Source organism: Cottoperca gobio, chromosome 3, assembly GCF_900634415.1.
Source record: "Cottoperca gobio chromosome 3, fCotGob3.1, whole genome shotgun sequence".
In the NCBI taxonomy this organism is placed as follows: Eukaryota; Metazoa; Chordata; class Actinopteri; order Perciformes; family Bovichtidae; genus Cottoperca; species Cottoperca gobio.
In genome coordinates this window covers 9,041,734-9,058,864 of record NC_041357.1, presented here as the reverse complement: position 1 = coordinate 9,058,864, position 17,131 = coordinate 9,041,734, and the positions used below count along the sequence as shown (strand labels likewise).

The window sequence follows — 17,131 nt, the reverse complement described above, 5'->3', positions numbered from 1 at the left end:
ATAGAAGTGATGGGCGGGCTGAAACTTACCTCCGACTGAGACTTCTCCTCGTTCTGTAAAAACAAACATCAGAAGAAGAGAAAATCATTGGAGGACGTACTGAGGGGATTCTTCCATGCTTTAATGAAAAAGAAGAGCAGTTTGAAGCTGCCGCAGGTCAGACCGTGCACCATGCACATTTCCTGACTTGATTTATTAGCAACATGGAGACGAGCTGTATAAACTGTGGAGGAGATTGTCTGGTGTAATGTGTCTGGAAAGCAGAGATATCCTCCTGAAGGCATTTCACTCATCAGTATGAGTGTGTGTGTGTGTGTGAGAGAGAATCCCATTGTCTTCCATACGCTGCCCGCAGAACAATAGTAAGAAAATACAGCTAGCCAAATTCATAGAGACTGAGAGCAGGCAAAACAAATGCTCACACGAACACAACACACCCTGCTGCTGCTCACCAAAACAGTGAAACATGGAACACCCACATTTACATGTAAACAAGCTGCACCTGGCACTGAAACGGCATCTGGAAATGTATTTTCTCTTACAACACATGTCAGCATCCACCCATATTCATACAGTGCCAAATTGGGGTTCAGCATCTTGCCAAGGACACTCTGGACATGTTGACCACAGGGGCCGGGCCGACTGGTGGACGACCGCTCTACTTCCTGAGCCACAGCCGCCCAGCTGATGGTTTACACACTCAAAACTGGCTCATTTGTAACTAAAGTTTGATGTCAGTTACCGCCTTTAATGTGCGCAATTTAAAGAGTTCTTACTTTGGCGCCATCCAGTGGTAGTGTCAAAAGAAACACAATTTGTCAATTTGAAAGAGGCTTTTATCGCGTAAAAATTGATTATTATTTTTTACCAAATGTAAAACCTATCTATTCATTTAAGATGTATTACACTCAAAGATGTTGCTGCTGTTTGTTTTATTAGCAGGATATCTCAAACATTTGTACAAACAGAGCGGTTGTGTTGAGACACACGCAACAAAGCAGAACTTTGGATAATTAATGATTTTTCACGTGGTTCCACCTACCAACCCCTACAACAGGTCTCAACAGCCTCATGTGTGTGTGCATGTACAGCAGTGTGTAAAGCACATGTGTTCTGTGGCCCGGGTGGATGGTTTACAAAGTGGAATCTGTCCACACACCCAAACAGAGCTGTCAATCACACACACATGACCAGTTGATCCTAGATACACAGACAGAGCAGCCTGTCTTGGAAACGCAGACAAAACACAGAGATCTCACTCTGATGCAAAATCCTGGACCGGGACAAACAAACAAAAACAATCCCATGAGATATAACATCATGGCAGTTTAGCAAAGTCACACACATGCAATAAACAGAATTTGTTTTAATAATTTGCAGCAGCAAAATTGGTTTTCATTGCATTGTGGGAATTTCCAAACATTAAATTAGTTTTTTCAGACATGAAGCATTTAAAGGCACATTAATCCACAGCCTCAGTCAGACATGTCAGCTTTACCATCGTTTACCCATAAAGAAACACAAAAGTGTGATTATATGTTCTATGTAATTATATGTTTGACAAATTCCAACAGAGACAAATTAAAGCAGAATTAAGTATTCTACAGTCCTCCTCCTCCTCCCTACCGTTTGTTGCCAGGACGTGACGGTGCCCGTCAGGGATAAAGTCGCCATCATTTTTGCCTACTCTCTTCCCCCCTCTGATTTCAAACCTGTGACTCTCCGGCTCAAAGGACCAGCCAGTGCAGAGCACAGATCTAATGTCTGAGAGTTTCTCTGCTACACCTGCCCAGGTGAGTAAACCAGCCCACACAAGAAGGAGGGGCTATGCTGTGAAGACTAGGCTCTGATTGGCTACTGTGTGTAGTGGGCTGTCCCAAGTTTGCCAGCGTGATTACAGCCAGACCTTTTTCTCACAGGGTCTTTGCGTCAGATCTCTGGATGGATTAGAGGGTAAATGTGTAAAAGCGTATTTGCCAGCTTAAATACTCAATATTTCATAATTCCATAGGCAAACACAGAAACTGGTTACTGTGGAGCTCTGAACTGAGATACTTTTCTAAAATGTTATGGTGCAATAAGTACACAGAGCCATGTTTAGTTTCTCTCTCTCAGGAGCTGATAGTGTTAAAGAACATATATCTGTACTTTTGAGGCTGATACAAATATTGACATTTGGTAGTCATAACATCTGTATTGTTATAAAAAAAGAATTATGTTTTCTTTTCAGTCTTTCTCACTTCTTCTTCTTTTGTGTGTTTTTTGCCATCACTGTTTAGTTAACACTGGAGAAGGAGACGGAAACACGAGGAGAACAAGGACATGATATGAAGCAAAGATCGCAGACGGAATTGAACCGGGGACATTGTGGTTACATGGTGTATGCTCTAATCCCTGGGCCACCAAGAGCCCTGAGAAACAAACACATGTGAGCCCTAAAATATGGTTATTAAAAAGTTGTGACAGAGATATGTCCTTAGCGAGATATATTACGGGTGAAAAATAAACTTGTCAGTGCTCTCTAGTGGACAAACTATGTAATGGCGAAAATAAAATATCCAATATGAATGTAACAAGACAAAAGAAATGGCCTCTATATTGTATAATTATTGAAGGTATAATATGCAGCAGGATTTCAAAAGAATTCACATAACATGCATTCCTGATTAACTTCAAATTGACGTTTTGTGTACTTACTGTGGAGTAAATGGAAGAAGTGCTGGAGACCAGAGACAGAGATGATCCGTGAACTAAAGAGACAAAAACCACAAGCAAAAGTGGGGATCAGAAAGTACACGTGTACACACAACAGCACCATGATAATCAACAGACCCCCCACACACACCACCCACCCTGCCCACCCAACACTGTTCCTCCCAGTGCTCCCAGTTCCTCCAGCGCGCCCCGACTCAACTTCCCGCCTCCTTTCTGAACATAATGACTGCAGCTCTGCGGTCATAAAGATAAAAGTCCCACACTTTACAGTCGGACTGTGGTACAACTAATGACAGCCTGAGCATTACTCTGTTAATGACTCAGCCACTAATCACACATCAGAGGCCGGGACACAACGCCAGCACTGTTTCCTGCATGGGAGCAGATCAGAAAGGATCAGCAGCAGCGTGAGGTCATCAACCGCACAGAGAGTTTGGGCTGATCCCAGCGCTTTCATTCATTCATTTCCCTCACAAAGGGAGCAGACGTTAGTTTACTGAGGACTCACTTTGATCTTAAATTTGGTCTAGACAAACAGACACTGCTGTCGGTTTGTATCTCATCAGTTTGAACTATACTCAAGACTTTTGACAGAAAATGAATTTGCAACTATTCTGATAATCGAAAATGGCAACCATCCCCTGGTTCCTGCTCCTCCTAAGGGATGATTGCTGCTTTTCTCATAATCTGCAGATCAATCAATAATGAAAATAATTGTTGGCTGCAGCCCTAGAGTTGACAACAGTGACGTGTCTTTTGAGGGATTGCTCTCATTTCTTCCTGTGTGGTGTGGACAATAATCACTATGGTATTTTATTGCAATATGTTCTTCTGTGATCTAGTGAGATCAAATCAAATCATTGTTTTCATCAAACATGGATTTGTGCTCTGGAATCACAGGCATTGTTGATTTGTGGAAATGTGTTACTTTGACTTTTCTGTTAAATCCAGTTTATACAGGATAAAACGTTGCGTTTTAGTCTTTCTTTCTTTCTTTTCTTCTTATTTCTGGGTCTCCAGCATTTGGCTAGTTTGTGCTGTTTGACATTTTCATTGATGGTGCTGTCTACATGTTTGTGTTAGCATTGCGATACGTACTTTCTTACACGGCATTTTTATAGCAGTAAAACAGTTAACATGACAAGTGTACTTTGAGACTTGTTTCATCCACGGTTACCTAGATATTGTCATGTTTTGCACACGACTGTCTCATAATAGGAAAATGGGAAGGGGAAGGTGGTGGTGATTACAAGCACCGTTAATCTCAGGTTACACTTTTTGAGCATCTATCTCTCAGAGACCTGACCTGTAAATAGGCTTCAGTTTCCACAGACACAAGGAGAAGGTGAGCATATATAAAGGTGAGAGCGGGTGTGGGTGGAGGGGATAAAGTGACAGGTCTGACAAAGTGTTGTGTGGATTATGTGACTTTTGTCCTGTCAATCTAACAACGGTCGTGTAACTCTACACCTCAGCAACATAACCATAAACACATAAACCGCTCGCCCTCGAAGACCTACACACTGTGATTAAACAAAGAGAGAGAAAGTTATGTTGCAGTTTATGTATGTCATCACGTCTCTCTCACACCTCTCACTGTGATCCCTGTAATTATCTCCTCTTCTGAAGACAGACAGACTCACAGGGCTGGAAAAAGAGTCAGATCCGCTACTGGGGGGGCGCAATAATAATACATGTGTCTGTGTTAATTAGCTGTATACTACCTGTGCTTTTTTAGAATAGCTTCACAATACCAGGAACAGGCTCAAGTATGTCTTTTAAAGAACAAGAAATGATTGACAGCTGTCTCCTTCTCTTAGACAACAAAATGAACTTGCATATGCGTGATTAGACAAACACATTGTCACTTTGTGTACTACACACTAAAAACAGGCAAGAAGCACCAAATGTTATGTACATACAGAGAGGATGTTTTCTTTTTCAAGAAACCTAAGCTTTCAAGTTGGACTCTGGATTCACAAGGTTTCTTAAAAACCACGCAAACAGCTGATTCCCCTCGGACACATTGACAAATCCAGTTTCACGGTCACTGGATTTGCTCTCCAACTCTTCGTACATCTCTCGTGGTGCCCTTTCCTCTGTTTCATTCATCTCACCTTCTCTCTGCAGGAGCACTCATCTCTTTACACGGTTAGTCTGTGATAGTCATGTGTGTCTTTACCTTTAGTTACCAATTAACTACATTTCCCAGAATAACTTTTGACAACCTTGAAAGAAGGAGTGTTACCTGTTGACTACACAGTTTTTGTCATTATAGAAAATTGAGGCTTTAATTGCAAAGAATGTCTTGTGGCTGCATTACTTTGTGGTTAACTCTTTACATGGGATTTATTGTTTGTATTGCAGTGTAATGGAAGTTCACTACCAACTGCGACTATTTAACATTATTTAAGTGTTTAAGGCTGTATTCTTCCAATTAGAGAACCATTTTCAACACAATACAATGTCTACCATCCTCCCACTCAGAGTTTGTTTCTATAGCCCCGAGCATTGAGCAGACTCCAGCGGAGCGAGCTCGTCTGAGCAGGGAGTCCGCTTGCTGGTGGGAAAAGCACGGCTGGGTATTTTTCCCAATAAACAAGCTTATGGAAAAACAAAGCTGCACCAAAGCTGATTATGGATTTCTAAGGGGATGGAGGGCTTTTCTTAGAGGAGTGGTTGTAATCCGTCCTAATGTTCTCTAAACAAATGGAATAATAATTATTTTGGCACAGAGATGTGGAATAAGGAAGGGGAGGCTTCAGAGTCACGGAGAGACGGGGTATGCAGGTATTGGAAAAGGATTACGCTGTAATTACAGATTACACCAATCTGAAGACCAGGGCCAGGACTCACACAGAGTCCCTGGATATTCAAAGCACTTTTCTTATAAACATCCATCCTTCTCTTATCTCCTCTTACCTTCCTCAAAGCCGTCCCTGAAGGAGCCCGATCTGCTCATGGTGCGAGTCTTCTCGTCAAGCGACATGCATGAGTTTCTCAGTCGGTTGTCGCCGCAAGGGTCATAGGAGACGTCCTGATTTGTCAGGCTGTTGTTGCGCATACTGGCGAGGTTGATCTGAGCTGCCGAGGTTGGGCTGGATGCTGTGAGAATCACATATGAATTATTATTTCAACATTGACATTTATTGTAGGTCTATAAAATGTCAGAAAACTGTGATTCCAAAGAGTACAAGGTGAAATCTTCAAATTGCTGATTTCTTTCCAACCTCAAGTCCAAAACCAAAAGATATTCAGTAAACGCTGGTGTGCAACAGAGGAAGGCAGCAACTCCTCACATTTGAGAGGCTGAATAAAGGGAATGTTTGCTAGATAAAGGTCTTAAATGATTAACAGATACATTTTCTGTCCATCCACTGATGATATTCAATATAATGCTACCTCCTAAATGTCAACAGCTTGATGGCGATTCGGTTTGAGTTCAGAAATAGTTCCATAGCTTTGAGTTTGTCAAACACATGTACTGCGTGATAGAAGTAAATACAGGGTGTGTGTGTGTGTGTGTGTGTGTGTGTGTGTGTGTGTGTGTGTGTGTGTGTGTGTGTGGCGTACCAAGCTGTCCGAAGTTGAAGCGAGTGCCGGAGGGGGAGGTGAGGCTGGAGCTGGGGGAGAACGGGGAGTTGCTGACTGATTCCTGCAGCCCGCTGGTTGAGTGGGAGCGCAGCCAATCACGGGCCTCTTCGTGGCTTCGCAGCTGCGGGGAAGGTCCATACCTACAGGAAGTCAAAGACAAGATTAAAGTGGAAGCAAGGACACAAAACAGGGAAGCTGCAGTGGGGATTCTGTGTTTTTACAGGACAAAATGATTCTGATTTTTCTGATTTTTTTACAATCAATGAGGTGGATCTTTTCTCTTAAGCAGCCAGATTAGTAGCCGGGATGTACATGATGACTCAGACACCGAAACAAAGACTTACAACAGTGTGAACATTGACTGATTCCCAGTTGTGAGAAACAGAAACTTGGAAAAAGCAGAACAGAAGCCAAGGAATGTTGACCCCCAAAATCAGGCCCGCTACAGCACAACACAGTGACAGCTCTGAACGACCACAAAGTGACATGCCTCGTCACAGAAGCACAACACAACAACACATGTGCCAAGTGACAACAAAAATGTCAAAAGCATTTTAAAAGTGTGAGCACAAGCCCCGAAGAGTGAATGTAGACGCAGAAAAAAAGATCTTAAGACAGAAGACAATTTGGTGAAACTAGTGAGTAAAAACGCAACATGTCCAGCAGGAAGTGAAGTCAGTACCTGAGTCCTTTCTTAGGCAGAGTGTTTCTACCACAGTGTGTCCCGCTGTGGGAGAGAAACACTTCAGAGGAGGAAAGCAAAGGAGGCAAGGAAACATGTGGCTGTATCTGATATTTTTCTTATCCACACTAGTACATCCCAACTTATACACAAAGCAAAACAAATCTCGATCTTGTCAACTGATTTGAACTCTTTTTTCTTAAAACAACTTAAAGACTGCTTTCTCAACTTACATGACATTTCTTGAAATAAGAAAGATACTAAACTGGAATTAGGAAAAATGGCACTTGACTAGAAATGTCCTGAAATAGTTTCATTGTAATTTAATCGAGTTATTTTGATGAAACTTTCAGGGCTCACAAATGGAAAAACATTGCTTAATATTAAGATTTATGCAGTGTATAATCAATAATAAACATCCAATGCTCATGCTATTGGGCAAATCTGTACATACAAACTGTACCACAAGGTGGCAGTATGTGAACACGGACCACTAAACAAAAACAGTAAAGCTGCCAACATCAACAAAAACAATCTCACATGTACTCTCTCACATATTCCCATTCACACAGGAGCAAGAGGTCCTAAAAAATAACCACAAACTACCACACAGAGCGACACACCTCAAAACAAAAACACATAAAACACAACAAGCTACCACACACAGCTTTTCTCTGTGCTTCTCTGGGAGGCTCTCTGTGTGGCAGCAGGTGGTGGTTTAGTAGGAACCTCCACAGCTGCTTTCCCAGAAGCCTAACACTGCACACAGGTACATTTACCTGTCCTGCCTCCGAGGTAGCGTGTTTCGGCTGAATAAAGGGCTAGCGGAGGGGGAGGAGAGGGGACTGATGGAAGACAGGGAGGAAAACGCACAACAGACACAGAGAAAGAAAGTTTTAGAGAATAAAGTAGATGAAGAAATCCTTCAGAACAGAGCTAGAGATTCTTCACCAATGAAGTTAATAAGAAAACTTAGTGAGGAGGGTGATGTCATAGCCTCACAGCTTCGACTGCAGATGCTATTAAGCTCCCTCCGAGGCATTCCTGTCACATTACACAGTCAACCTGTCAGGACGGAATCCGCTACAATGACCACAATTACTGAGTAAACGACTAAGGACGCCACGGGATTTAGTTTGACTGCTCGAGTGCGGATAGAACAGCTAACAAGAAGCGACACCTCGCCACGACGGATGCTTTGTGCATTATCTCGATTCTGGATTCTTTAAAAGGAATGAATGTCTGAACTGGGCAGGATTTTAACATGGTCAGCAATAGAAGACGTATTTAGATCTAATTTAAGTGACAGTATCACTATCAAACATCTATTACAAGTAAAAATACTGCATTCAAAACATAAAAGTACATTTGTCTGATCAGCAAAATGTACTTATTAGTATTTAAAGTAAAAGTACTCATTATGCAGAATGAGCCTTTTATTCATATTATTATCCTTCATTATATTTTCCTACTGGACTATTATTACAGATGCATTAATCTGTAAGCAGCATTTGAATGTTTTACTACTTTCTGAAAATAAGGAGCTATATCTTATTAACTGATAATCATTCCTCTAAAATGCATGAAATAGAGCGTTCTATTGTGTTTGGTTATGGAAAAAGAAACAAGGTTGAAAAAAAGAAAAAGAAATGAACTCCCAAAAAGTCCCCACTTGTATGTCCTCACCTCTCAGACATGCCAGTCTTGACACTGCCGGTGCGGCCCAGAGCGGACAGCGTGTCTTCCCTGTGGGTCCCATGGCCGGCGCTGCCCAGGCTCATGTCGATGGACTCGCTGCTGGTGTGCATGCTGCTGACGGAGGGGTATCCCAAGCTGCCTGCCCCGCCATGCCCGCCCAGCGTGCTTTCCCTGCTCTGGGCGGAGGAGCTGCTGAAGGTGGTGCCCCACGTCAGGCTGTTGGAGGGGCCGGTGGAGGAGTAGACTGAGCCGGGACTGGAGGCCTGTGGAGGGGCGGTGAGGTTATTGTGTTTAGAGGTCAGTATCAGTCTCAGTATTTTAGTGTTGAAACAATATGTCAATTGATATCTTAAGTAATTCATTCATTCAGGCTAAAACGCTCCTAAATGTGCTACTTTACTCTAATGGCTTTTTAACCTTTTATGTGATGGTCTATTTTCTTTAAGTTAACTGACTATTTAAACTTTTGAACCTATGTTTACTGTTTGTAAAGACATGACTACTGCTTAAAAACTGTGAGTCACTTTATGATTGAGACATGAGTCTGATACAATCTTATGAATCATGTGAGAAGGTGACGGTGAGTTCATGACTGAGCATGCTCACAGTTTGCTGCTGTGCTGCAATACGTAGCCTACAGTTAGTCAAACAAGTACCTACGCACATTAGTAGGTGAAGGAATTCATTGGGTTTGTGGCATTAGTCAGGTGAGAACAACATCATCCTTGTGTCCCCGCCAAAGCCTCGTCATTAGCTAACAACACCCTCAACACATACATCATCTCTAAACTCAGGTGCATAAGATTTGTAATCTTAAACACAAACTTTACTTTCTGGTTTGACAGCTGACCACAAACCAATGTAGCTAATGTGTGACAGGAGCTCTAAAGTTGAACGATAAGAATTCTGATATTATTGTACATGATGATAGCGAGGCAGTTATGTGCAGGACGACAGAAGATATATGTAGTGTGACATATCATAACTCTAAGAGTCTACAGCCACTTTAGCGGCCACTTCACAACGACAATGCTAACATGCAGGCAATGTTTACCATGTTTATCATATTAGCTTAGTAAATGCTAATTAGCAGTAAACACAAAGTACAGCTAACGTTGAAGGGAACATCTTTGTTTTGTAGACTTTACCATTTTGAGCTGATAATGTCGCTAGAGGAAAAGTTAAACATGCAGCAACTCTGTTAGCCACGTCACCTTTGAAGTTGATATACTTTGTTGCTTATTTACACGTCAAGCAATTAATGAACAACATTATAATGTTTTTGTGTCCACTCTGTGATCTGTTTCATTCTACTCTGCCACTGATTGGCTTACCATGATATACTAAACCTAACGTTAACTAATGCGTTAACCGACGTTCGGCGGCTACATCCTAGCATCTACCCTTTTTGATCTCCAGCAGCTCCTGTGGGAATAATCTGGCTCTAGCTGTTAAATGCTCCACTATGTTCTCCAAGTCTCTAACTGTGTCGTTCTGCTGTTTGGTGCAGAGAAGGTAGGGTATGCTTGGTTTTTAGAGCTGAAAACAGCGGCATGTTGCGGCCGTAAACAACGCTGAGATGAGCGAGAGTGAACCAAAACAGTAAAGGTGTGAATCTGAAACAATGAGCTGAAACTCACTAGAAAGCTCCATCAAGCCTGAGGTAGCTGCAGATTCAGGTGTATGTTCATCACAACAAGAAACTCCTTTCACATTGTCATGTAATACATTGTTATTGTAAAACTTTAGATTATAGCTGCTTTAAGGAATAACTTAACGTATTACAAATCTTCCCGAGGAGGACATGCATGTCGGTACAAACGGTCATGGTAATCCCTCCAATGGTTGTTGAGACATTGCAGTCTGGACAAAGTGGTGGACCACTAGCATGGCTACAAATTACTGAAATTCAACTCCAAAATAAACTCAGAAGAAAATAAAAAAGGCTTTCCCTCTTCTCATGGTAAGTAATGGGTGGTGGGCAGTTGGAGAATGGGTACAGCCAAAAATAGTAGCGCAACTAATGAATAAGTAGCTGCTCCCGTGACTCACGTCTAAAGATAAACCGGGTACTTCAGTCATTCTTTAAGGAAAGATATTTCATTTGGAAGAATTATGAATCTAAAAGCCAAAAAAACACATTTCTACCTTTTCCACATTGTGTATGCCAAAGCTTTAATCATACACATGCTGTCAGTCTCTACAGAATATGGCTGAGAATCACAGCCAGTAATCCTCCAGGAGCTCATGGATGACTATGTTATCTACGCTCTCATGATTTACAGAGTAACTGACGATCCACTATCTGTTTACATATTCTCTCTCACCTGCTCGCTGCCCAGCGTCCCCAGCCCTATTCCCTGCACTCTGCCTCCAAACAGGGGGCTGTTGGTCTCGCTGTCTACGCCTCCCAGCCCTCCGTCGGGGGACTCCAGCACCGTGCCCACGTGGTTCATGGTGGCGTGGGGATTGGAGATAACAGTGGAGTTCTTCATGTTTTCAGCCGTAGTGACCGGAGCCTGTTTATTGGGCTTCCCACCAAACAATCTGTGAAAAATCAAGAAGGTGACAAACTGAGGCTATAGTGCCTGTAAAAAGAGCAGGAATAAAGCAAAGGATGTCATCTCCTAATATACTTTTCATTCCGGGGAATTTTAACAAATCACATTATCAATTACTGAAGACATTTTTATAGAGCGATAAATTCCATCTATTTGTTATCTGAATAGAGAATAAGATGTAATATAACGTTAAAGTCCTTTTTCTAGTGTTTACATCTACATGTTTTTCTTTTTTGTACATAATTACATCTTTTAACACTAAATTATTCAACATGCTTTAAAATATCTTTGTATAATAAGTTTGCAGGACTTGAAGTAGCTTGAAGCTATCTTTTGTGTGTATAAATGTAAATTTAAAACTGATGCTGCTGCAAAAAGAAAGGTCATGGGTTAAGAAAAATCATTAGAATTTACCCTCCGGGGATTATGAATATTAACAGCAAATTAAACAACAACATTTGATGTAAATATTCATGGTTCAAAGAAGCGGGGAAGCAGACTGATTACATTGCCATCCTTAAGGTCCCGCTGCTAACGGGACAAAAACACCAGTTTCGTTCTTTACTTTGCAGCCAGGAAAGGTAGAGTCACACACACACACACACACACACACACACACACACACACACACACACACACAACTAACTCTCTCTTGGTTCTCCGCTAATCCTGGGTTAGAGCTAAATGGCAGACTATGATGACTGGAGCTGCGGTGGGCAATAATGGCAGCACACAGTCTCTTTGAAAAGTTATCACTCCCTCACATTAATGAGGGCAGAGCGCTGAGGTAAGACTCAGATCCCATTACCCAGCACCACACCCTCCCTTCTCCACCCTCCCCCCTGCACCGCCAAGGCTGAGGCTTGGCAGCTGATCAGCCCGGCTCAAAGCCTGCCTTTCACAATGGCCTGATTTAACCTCACTGAGCCTGTGTGTGTGTCTGTGTGTGTGTGTGTGTGTGTGTGTCTGTGTCTGTGTGTGTGTGTGTGTGTGTGTGTGTGTGTGCGTTGAACAAGCCCACACGTGTGATCCTTACTCACCACTGTTTATCATTTACTGTGACTGCCTGATTACTGGTCTTTTTAAAAGGTCTTCTCTGTGTGTTTGTGTTTCTCCTGTATGCGGATAAATTCAAGCCGATACAAGAAGAACCCACTCAGTAGAGCTCATCAGGTAGCCGTCAATATGTCTGCAGGGCCACTGACAACACAAATGATGTTCTGTAAGTTTGTGTGTTTGTGTGTGTGTGTGTGCGCTCACCTGCGCAGTGTAGGTGAGGAAACCTGCTGTCTTCCTGTCAGAGGAACAGTCGCTGCTCCTCCACTCTGCATCACGACTCCGCTCCTCGGGTTGTCGATCTCAGAGACGCCCTTCTCCCGATCCGTCTGATTGGCCATCAGGCCTCCTGAACCGTTGGCCTTAGTCATGCTGATTGAGTTTTTCCCATGAGTCGTGACGGATAGCACGGCGGCCTCGATGCTACTGGTGGAGGAGCGGTTTCCGTTGCGGGCGGTCGCTCCCGAGCGGCTGGGTCTCGGCAGGCTGCGGTACTGCAGAGTGGATCGGGCACTCATAGGGAGGAAGCCGTCGTCGTGGTGACCCAGCGCCGACCCGCCATCGTGCCCACCGGCCTTCAACCCTCCTGCAAGTGAGCGTGCCCCAGATTTGGGCATCTTCCCCAGTGTGGCTGAGCCACTTGTGATGGTGGCGCCGCTGGCAGTAACCATGGTTATCATCCCATGACCCTGCTTCTTGAAGCCGAAGGTGCTGGTAGGGGTACGCGAGGTGTGTGCATGTGTATGGGAGTGGGGGTCTGAGACAGTGTGTGTAAGCGCGTTGGTTGTCGTCGTGCGGCTGGTGGGGATCGATTGTTTCTTTGCCTCATCGCCGCTGCTGCGTCCTGCGTCTGAGGGCGAGCGGTGAAGGCCGTTAGGACGAGGAGAGAGACGACCCTTTTCTGAAACCTTGACGTCATCTGTCTTACCTGCAAGACACACAGAACGAGGAGAAGTGGGGGATTTCACATTATAAACATCTAAGCTGATTTCTTTTCAGAAGTGAGGAGAGAAAGAACGATGAGCAGAATATCAGCATCAGGAACACGACACGACTGAAGGAAACAGGAAAATGTCACATTTTTTTTATTTTTTTTTAATCTGTCACTTATTTATTCGTTTTTTTCTTTCTATTACTGGTTGTGGTTGTCTGTGTTACCTGAACTGTGGGTCTTGAGGCCACCAGAGCTAGTGGAGCCTGTGCTACTGTTGCTTTTAGTCCGGGGGGACGTCACCCCCACCTGAGTGCTCATGCCTCTCCTCCAAGAGCCCGTGTGGGACACGGAGGGGGTCTTCCTCCCCGAGCTGCCCTTGTCTGACTCGTCAGAGATGTCGGAGGGGTTCCGGCGGCTCCACTTGGAGCCTGGCTCCATCCTGACCCCGCTGTCTGACCCGCAGTCTGGCCTCTTCACCTCGTCACCTGACCAGGCCTGGTGCACCGCTGTGGAGGCAGAGTGCTTCTCTGCATCTGTTACAGGCTGGGAACACACACACACACACACACACACGCACACACAGGTCAGATTTATTACTGCTGAAGAAAGCGTCTTTTATGAGACGTTGCCAAGTGCCTCAAAAAAGCACTCCATTTTATGACCACAGCCATCATGCTGTGTAATCCTGCCAGCCTCCACACCACCATCACCTAAGTAGTTAGTCAGGAAGCTGTTTGACCACAGTAGGGCCTGAGCAGAGAGAGATCTCATTATTTGAAATGTCAGAGAAGCATTTTGCTGCTTTTGCTTTGCTGGGCAGCTCAGGCTTTTGAGAGAGAGACTTGAACTTAAAGTCACTTCACAAGTCTTCATAAGAAAATTGCAAGTCAAAAAGTCTTTTGGGTCTTTGAATGGGGAACATTAGAATGAGATGACTTTTTTATATTTTCTTTCAAAGCTGTGTTTTTATTACTGTGTTTACGGTGGACCAAACACTTTCATGGGAACAGACTAATAAGGCAGCTTCCCTGGTTAAAATTTGAGACTTTAATATTTTTGCTTTAAAGTCTGACGTAAGTCAGCCCTCATAGCAGAGAAGTCCACTCGAGTCTGTGTCTGAAGTCCTAAATATCCTGTGATGAATCTTACTAACAATAAAAAGTGTGGAAATAGTTCCTGATCATCACCCAGGATGTCACTACTTAATTAGTCTTTTTTCAACATCTGAAACAAACTGAAGGCAAGTTACTGCTGAACTTGAAATGTATTTTCGCCAGTTCACCATAGCTTTTATTTTTAAGAGTAAATTACAGCTGTTTGAGGGACGATGGCTGCTTTTAAGTAGATTCTGCTCTTGCCGAGGCAACACTACAAAAACGCAGCAAGCTGCTCCGCTCACAGAATGTAAAACAGTGCCCGGCTGCTTCACTAAGAGAAAGGCTCCTTTGTGCCCTCCTTTGTTTTCCTTCAGCATCTCGACCTCTGCAGTCATAATGGACAGCCATCACATGATGACCGGCTCCACATCCGCCACAATAATGTGAGTGTGACTTTACACGCGAGTCAGCTGACAATATTATCGTCTCACTGATGACTTTTCCTGAAGCATTAGTGGCTCTTAATCAGCGTTTAATGATTTGAGGCCAGAGTCAACATCAGCTTTAGCTTTGTGAGTTCACAGCTGTAGTCTCACATTCTTCCCTGAACGCAGAGGAATGCTGGGACAGACTGGCTTTGGGGAAATGAGGCCAAGTGGATACGGTTGCATCAGTTTACCACTTTATACATTTAGTTTACATGCCTTCCAACCATTACGCTCTGCCATAGGAAATTAGACAACTCAACGTCTGTAGATATTTCATTTAGATCTATTGTGGAACTAACTGTTGCCCTGGATAACTCATGCTGCCTTCAAGTCCAGCTTGTGTGGTCACATTTTTAACCAGGAAAGTTGTTCGACTTATTTTATTTATTTATTTTAAATTGTGAAAAGTTTATGTTTTTTTTAGCACTTCAATGTGATGTTTAGAAATCTTCAAATGTCCTCGTAGATCAGAATTCAGAAAAGGAACAAGTCCAAAAGGTTGCATGTCAACAGAGCCCCACTCAGAGGCACTACTATGCCATAGATATAGTAGTGCAGAGAAATATTCAACGTGGCACAATAAATCACAAAATAATGATAAAGCAAAAAAAACAGTCACTTTTTCTTCTTAATAAGAAAACGTTCCCCTGAAATCCTCAACTGTCATGGCCGTTTGCAGACGAGAGGAGAACCTGGACGTTATGTAAAAGCTTAAAGTCAAACACTAATATGAAAAGTACTGTCAGGTATATTACATAGTTTGGATAAATTAATATTTTATTTCCAATAAAAAAGGTAGAGTAGATAATCATAAAAACAATCATAAAAAAAAGTTTGACAGTCTTCTTAAATATAGATGTGTGTGTGAGTGAAGTCTTACCTGTGTGTTGAGGCCCTTGCGCTTTGCAGCGGGCGTGTTGGCGTAGGAGGAGATGGAGGAGCTGGTGTTGATGTCATCTGTGTCGATGTTGTCGCTGATGCCACTGCTCACAGAGCTGCTGTCATCCCAGCTGGACACACACACAGAGAGAGAGAGAGAGAGAGAGAGAGAGAGAGAGAGAGAGAGAGAGAGAGAGAGAGAGAGAGAGAGAGAGAGACAGAGAGAGAGAGAGAGAGAGAGAGAGAGAGAGAGAGAGAGAGAGGTTTAATTTATGCTCGTTAAACAATACATCTTTCAGAGTGGAGAGGATGGCGGAGTACATTTTGCAGAGAGCAGCTCATTGGGAACATATTTTGTTCCTCTTTGAAGACACAGACATTTACTCAGCAGACGTCAACAGAGACACAGAAGTGTGGTGTGATGCTTTTTAAACCATGAACACAACAACACTGCTCTGCATCAGCTCATCTCTTTAGGTATAAAGATGCTTTTTGGAGCTGGAGTGAGATTTTCATTTTTGCAAATTAAGAGAAAAAGTCCTGTTTCATATTCAAATGTACTGTAGGTGTGTGAGTATGGTTGTTTGGTTGTTATGGCTATGGATGCATACTGTATGTCTCTTCATGTAAAAACAATATTCTGCGGTTCTCTGTCTAGTTGTATTTCTGATAATGTTATGCTTTTGTATGAAAAGAAAAAAATCTATTAACTACAGCTTTAAACGCAAATATAATGGAAAAAAGAAGAATCCGGCTTCTGACAGCCTGGTGATTCTCCTCCTTTATTCTCCATCTGAAATGACTTCAGCTAGGGTACAAACACACACACACACACACACACACACACACACACACACACACACACACACACACACACACACACACACAGGCTGAATGGGGTTGTCTATCATATAAACAAAGACTTGTTGGAAGGGTGACATCACAGAGTGCGTTTCTGTGTGAGCGTGTGTGTCTGAGTTGTTCAAACAAACCCATCTGAACAGAGCAAACACGCCGGGAGTTAATGCTGGATATTTGTAAATATGTGTGAGTGTGTGTGTGTGTGTGTGTGTGTGTGTGTGTGTGTGTGTGTGTGTGTGTGCGCGCGTGTGTGTGTGTGTGCGTGCGTGTGTGTGTGTGTGCGTGTGTGTGTGTGTACCCATCCGCTGGGAGTCTGTGGGGGACAGGAAGCTCGGCCAGTTGGCAAACATCACTGTGAAAGGACCAGAGGGAGGCTGATGGTCATGGGCAGTGCAGGGTTGGCTGCACCGGAGGACACGCACGAATGCACGCACACACACACCTTCATTCCCTATCATATCAACCAGGGCTGCAGTTAATGATTACTTTCATTATTGATTCAGCTATTGATTGTTTTTTGTGAATAAACTGATTGACAGGTTATAAAATGCCCATCACAAGTTGTC

The 17,131-nt window shown here is 43.2% G+C and overlaps 1 protein-coding gene across 2 annotated transcripts in view; it reads right to left on the bottom strand.

Moving 5' to 3' along the window:
- nav2a (neuron navigator 2a) overlaps positions 1-17,131 on the bottom strand; it is a 247,057-nt gene that overhangs the window by 14,438 nt on the left and 215,488 nt on the right. For both annotated transcript variants that reach the window (XM_029460212.1, XM_029460220.1), the window contains 11 exons: positions 15,706-15,835; positions 13,465-13,783; positions 12,511-13,234; positions 11,017-11,236; positions 8,678-8,952; positions 7,771-7,836; positions 6,992-7,036; positions 6,289-6,449; positions 5,638-5,820; positions 2,698-2,750; positions 30-53 (listed from right to left, as the gene is read on the bottom strand). In XM_029460212.1, the coding sequence (XP_029316072.1) occupies positions 30-53; positions 2,698-2,750; positions 5,638-5,820; positions 6,289-6,449; positions 6,992-7,036; positions 7,771-7,836; positions 8,678-8,952; positions 11,017-11,236; positions 12,511-13,234; positions 13,465-13,783; positions 15,706-15,835 (2,200 nt within the window). The remainder of the gene's footprint in view (positions 1-29; positions 54-2,697; positions 2,751-5,637; positions 5,821-6,288; positions 6,450-6,991; positions 7,037-7,770; positions 7,837-8,677; positions 8,953-11,016; positions 11,237-12,510; positions 13,235-13,464; positions 13,784-15,705; positions 15,836-17,131) is intronic.